This window comes from Carcharhinus amblyrhynchos, unplaced genomic scaffold (genome assembly GCF_965287045.1).
Source record: "Carcharhinus amblyrhynchos unplaced genomic scaffold, sCarAmb.v2.hapA scaffold_56, whole genome shotgun sequence".
NCBI classification, from domain to species: domain Eukaryota; kingdom Metazoa; phylum Chordata; class Chondrichthyes; order Carcharhiniformes; family Carcharhinidae; genus Carcharhinus; species Carcharhinus amblyrhynchos.
The window spans coordinates 579402-585401 of record NW_027649797.1 but is presented as its reverse complement, the minus strand read 5'-3'; the positions used below and the strand labels follow the sequence as shown (position 1 = coordinate 585401).

Below are 6000 nucleotides of genomic sequence, written 5' to 3'. Positions count from 1 at the left end.
AGGCATGTCCATTCAAGGAAGAGTGTGTACTCTAGACTGGGCAAACAGATAAGCACTATGCTGTTGATTTCTCAGTAGCTTAGTTTTGTGATCCTTAAGCATTGTGGTCAGTTTTTGCTTGTGCTAGACACTAAGATGACTGGAATGGAAATAAGGAGTAAGGCTTTGGCTGTTTGAGCAGCAAGGACTTTACAGCACTGGATGAATTGCACTAACTCAGCAAAAACTGCAAATTGAAACTATACTTTTCTGAAATATTATTTGGTACCATACGCTGTGGTGCACATGCCAAGATTTAATAAGGAAGCCTCAGGATTTGGCAAACATTTTTAAAGATCACAGAATCATAGAAAGAGGCCATTCAGTCCATCACGTCTGCACTGACAGAGTACGGTACCCATGACATGTTGCAACAATTTATTCAGGCATAGGTGGTTTTGAAGTGAAATCATTTCTGAAATAATAACACTCGCATCTTTCTAAATAATATGTATATATTTTCAGCCTTTAAGGGATGGATGGCCTTACTCAATTTGAGTTTATCCTGACATTACATTGTTATTGGCAAGAAAAACTGGCAATTATTAAGCATTTTTCATGACAATGGATGTCTTAAAGTGGTTGAAAGCCAACTGTTGTAATGTAGGAAATTCAACAGCTAATTTGTGTACAACAAGCTCCTCAAACAGCAATGTGGACATAATACGTTTTTGAGATGTTGATTGAGGTGTCAACACTGGCAAGACACGAGTATATCCTCTGCTTTTTAGAAAAAGCAATGGGATCTTTTTCGTCCACCTGTGAGGGCAGATGGGGCCTTGATTTAGCATTTTATCCAAATGACAGCTTGATTTGCATGCTCAAATCCTGTAGTGGGCCTTGAACTCACGAGCATTTGACTCAAGAGGCCAGTGCTATCAGCTGACACTAAAGCAAAAATAGACAGAGATAGCCCTACATACAAAAACTTTATTATATAAGTCTCAATTTGATTTATATGTATAACATTTTCTAAATTATTGATTATACATGAAAAAAGTTACATTAATACTTGATCTTTGTATAATTGTTCGGACATCTGAGACAGAAAAAATCCCGCCACGTTATATTGCATCAAGCTGATGATCTGTAAAACATATGATCAGTTTTGTAGAAGAAAGCTAATCTTGATAATTAATGATATCGAGTGAACTTCAGGGAAAAAAATCCCTCCCTTCTGCGCTGTAATTTTAAAAGCCGACGGTCTGTGAAACCAGTTATTGCATGTTTGTAGGCTGCTGTTGAAATTCGGTGGGCAGTGTACTGGTTCCTGGAAGAGCCCTGGGGGAGTCAGACGCATTCTTGGCTGAGATTCAATGCCTGACCTAGACGTCGACAAACAGAGGGGAGAAGGCAGTCTGAGCTGCAAGGTCGTATTGTGTGGATATGCCGCGTCTTTACGCTTGCAGATCGTAAAAAGAGGGCTGAAAAGAAGAAAAAAAGGAAACAAAGTACAGAGTCTAAAACCAATTGGGGACTGGATTTCGAAGGACTGGTTCAACCAGCATTTGCTTGAAGAGATCTTTTTAAGGGCACAATTGTGGATATGTTTGAACGCAGGAGTGCTGCAGAAACACAGCACGCTTAGAGACTGGATTTCATGAGCTACTTTAATTTTGTCCGTGGTGGTAGGGCAAACTTGGACGCCGTGGCTTTTTAAAAGGGGGATTTATCTTATTTTGAACAAAACGGGTGTGCTTTTTGGGGTCAGAAATCATGGAGACTGTACCAAGATCTAGTTTTCAGCCTCATCCAGGACTCCAGCAAACCTTAAAGCAGTTTCATCTCAGCAGTATGAGTTCGCTTGGAGGACCGGCGGCTTTCTCTGCTCGGTGGGCTCACGAGATGATGTACAAAAAGGAAACTGGGAAAGAGACAGATCAGATTATTCACCTACCTATACAGCCGCCTCCTGTCATGCCAGGACCCCTCTTCATCCCCTCGGACCGATCAACGGAGAGATGCGAGACCATTCTGGAGGGGGAAACCATTTCTTGTTTCGTAGTTGGTGGGGAAAAGAGGCTTTGCTTGCCTCAGATCCTGAACTCTGTGCTAAGAGATTTTTCCCTCCAACAGATCAATTCAGTATGTGATGAATTACATATTTACTGCTCTAGATGCACGGCAGACCAGCTGGAGATCCTGAAAGTCATGGGGATTTTGCCCTTCTCTGCCCCATCCTGTGGCTTGATCACCAAGACAGACGCAGAAAGGCTTTGTAATGCCTTACTCTACGGGGGAACCTACCCTCCCCATTGCAAAAAAGAATACTCTAGTACCATTGAGTTAGAGATCACAGAAAAAAGCTTCAAAGTATACCATGAGTGTTTTGGGAAGTGCAAGGGACTCTTTGTGCCTGAATTGTACGGTAACCCTCATGCTGCATGTATCCAGTGCATGGACTGCAGGCTTATGTACCCTCCTCACAAATTTGTAGTACATTCGCACAAATCATTGGAAAACAGAACCTGCCACTGGGGTTTCGATTCGGCCAACTGGAGAGCCTATGTCCTTTTGAGTCAGGATTACACGGCAAAAGAGGAGAAGGCACGATTGGAACAGTTGCTGGATGAAATGAAAGAAAGATTTGACTACAGCAACAAATACAAAAGAAAAGCACCCAGGGTGAGCGTTTTTTCTAACTTGAGACGTATCTTTTACTATGGGTCGTTACAGTTAACTATTTCCACTATGGCTTAGAAAAAAACCTGTCAAAACTAGTATTGAGGGCGTTTGAATATAACCTTTTCTCAGGCTTTTTCAAACTCACCATAGGCGCTAATAAATATGACTCAGAACTGAACACAATTTCTCTCAATACTTAAAAAGTTAAATCATTCATTTTCGGTTTCACAAGCAGCGATACTGGACACGCATGTATTGTATCCTGGTTCTGTAAGCAGTTTCTACCGAGTTTTGTTTATCACTGTGGAAATTATGTATTTAAATTTCATTTCAGATGTACTTTCCCTTCCCTTGATGGAGAAGTTTTGAAATCATGAATGATATCTTTAAATACTTGAAGGTGTACGTATTTTAATCGTTACCCATTATAGATAATGACGTGCTAAATTGGAAGCATTAAGTTGACTACGAGCTGCTCAATGTGATAGTTTCAGACAAGGGTGTGTGTTTCCTTGCTCACTAATATGTGGGAGTGGTTTTGTGAGACGTGCATTAGTATGGAGAGGGCTGACTCTTAACTGCAGGCATGGCCTGTGTTGGGCACTGTTTTAGCCAATCCACATCCAGTTAGCAGATCGTGGGGATATTTAATGCCGAAAGACGAACTGGGGAAGCTGCTTAATCCGATCTATACTCAAAACTAGATTTCAACATTATCACGACTGTGCTTAGTTTCGCTCACGTTTCATCTGGAAATACACATGGGAGTCATGAATATATGCTGAACCTGTCTGGGCAATTCATTCCAGATTATAAAAATGAGTTTGAAACTGAGTTTGAAAATACAGTTCCGCGATAAAAATCCGTGAATGATCGCCAATTTTCCTACCTCCAAAGTGCGCTGTTAGCCTACCACTTCGATTTCTTCTGGTGTAAAAGTGAAAAGTTTGTATTTTTGTTTTTAGTGCTTTTTTCCCCCTGTTAGCACCCATCCCACACTCTTTCATTCTGATTTCCAAACAGGAGCTAGCAGACACTGAATTGATTGTTTTTTTTTTGCGTGGGTAAAGGTTACGGCCGTGAACCTTGGGATACCTCTTAACTGAATTAAAAAGGAAACGCTGAACTTTTCATTTGCATCAGTTGTTATGAATAAAAAAAACCGATGAAGTAAACTCGGGACATTGATAAGTATGCGGTTTTGACTCTCAATGGGCTAATTCATTCTCTCGCGCCTTTTGGATTTTTGCCCCTGTTATAATATTGTACATTACTCGAGCAATTACAGCGCATTTAGTAAGCAGAAAAATAATGAGCTGTTCCAAGGAATATTGGATTGTAATGCTTAAGTCTTTGGAGGAGAGAATTTACTTTGAAGAAATCAAGTTGCTAGAGTGTTTTTAAAAAGCAAAACGCTTTAGACCACAAAGTTACTTAAGAGGCGAAAATGGTCTCTCAACAGTTAAAGTCTAAGCTTTAGACATCGTGAAGGATCATTTTTCAAATTTTCAAAATCGAACATTTAATAATGCAAGTGAACAGACATTTTAGGGAAAATCAAGTACTCCTTTGTGCCATCTGGATGAAATCTGATATTTCATGCCAATTTTAAAGGGACAACTACAGAATCAGTTTGGCGATTATTCATTGCGTATGTAGATCCGTGTATTAAAAAATTGAGGTGCCCCATTTCTGGATTTCTATCAATAAAAGTAACAAAATCACAGGAATATCCCTGTGATTTTTGTAAAAGCGTAATTTTCGATTTGCTGGGTAAATTCAAAATTGAAGCATGCACGCTGGAGGGCCCCGCCAGAAAGTATGGAAAGATCTCGTGCAATACAGACAGGAAGTTGTGGTTAATGAGACTTGTGGATATTGCGAAAGGGGAGAGAACTTAATGTGCAGGAGTGTTGAGAAACCTGGGTGTACGGACTTTGTCAAGATTAGACTTGAATCCTGCCCTCGTCCTCACACGCACCAGTTGATGCAATTCTAGATTGACTAAGATAGGTGGCCATATAAGTTACTGTTGTCATCCCTCTTAGGTTTATGGCGGGAATTTGTAAAATAACTGGTGTAAAGTCTTACCTCCCAGTCTTTTCGTACGAAACTGTATTTTTTCGTATTCTAACAACTCGGGATTCCTACTAGTGTATCCAGTTAACCTCCATATTCGCACCCTATAATTTAGGTGGATGTGGGAAAGTAAAATTCCAAAGAGGCAATTTCCATTGTAAAATATTTTTGTTTCGCGATTAATTTAAGTGTGCCGTGGCTAAAATACATTCTGGATTTTCATACAGAAGTTGGAATTTTGGAGGGGGGGGGAAGAGAGAGAGAGGATGATAGTCTCAAGTCCTGAAAACACACAGGACCTTCAATTCTACCTCCCACCATCACCAAATACCCGTGTATGATTGCAATAACAAAGATGCCTAGTGACATTTTGTCACGTGTCTAAAACACTATTCACAACCAGTCAGGTGACCAAGTCGAAGCTCATTGGACACGCCAGACTCAATGACGTCACAGCCTAGGTCCAAAGTGCGCCACATGACTGAAATGGCGCATGCTCAGCACACGTGCCATGCCACCTGCCTTACAATTGTGGTCAATTGAAGGAATTAAAAATCACATCCATGATACATCAAGGCGGGCAGCCCAAAACCAGATAGACGCGTCGCTGCCTCCGGCTATCGTGCAATGCCATCATCCCACCGAGTTTGTACTGCGTCAAATACCCTTACCTCATTTATTTTGTTGATTCGACACTTCCGGTGGAGCGGTGGCGGAGATTTTTGGTTTAAACGATGCTGAGAGTTAAATTCTCTCCGAAAGATGGTGGATGGGAAATTGGCGACGGATCGAACGACGACGTTTGGGGGAGACGACACGGACATAGCACCTTCTCCTAGTTCACGGGGCAGAAGGTTGCCATGGTGACCGGATCGGGGCCTTTTCATAGGCTGCGCCCTTCGCTTCGCGCGTTGATCGTTGATGCATGCCAAGGCCACGCGGCAGCTCGGAATTCGAAGCTCTGCAGGGCGCGCGCGACAGGGCTAACAGTCCCAGGGTGGCGTCACGTGATCCCTGCCCGTGGCTATGGCGAACCCAGTGCTCAATACTGCTGATCAGGTTAGCCCGCCACCTCTTTTGCACCCCCCTCATCCTTTCAGGATAACGCACACAACCAAATTAGGAAAAGTCAGCCGTATTTTAAATTTAACAGCCGATATTATGAGAGGCTGCCACTTTCTGAAGAATAAACGGTACGCACTCTCACACTTCAAAGGGTTTGTGGACTTATGATTTTAAAATGTGGTGAATTTGTTG

The 6000-nt window shown here is 41.9% G+C and overlaps 1 protein-coding gene across 1 annotated transcript in view; it reads left to right on the top strand.

Annotated features, from left to right (window-relative positions):
• Positions 1 to 1391: 1391 nt before the first annotated feature.
• skia (SKI proto-oncogene a) overlaps positions 1392 to 6000 on the top strand; it is a 171629-nt gene continuing 167020 nt past the window's right edge. Inside the window, exon 1 of the mRNA XM_080182475.1 lies at positions 1392 to 2664. Coding sequence (XP_080038601.1) covers positions 1756 to 2664 — 909 coding nt within the window. The 5' untranslated portion in view covers positions 1392 to 1755. The remainder of the gene's footprint in view (positions 2665 to 6000) is intronic.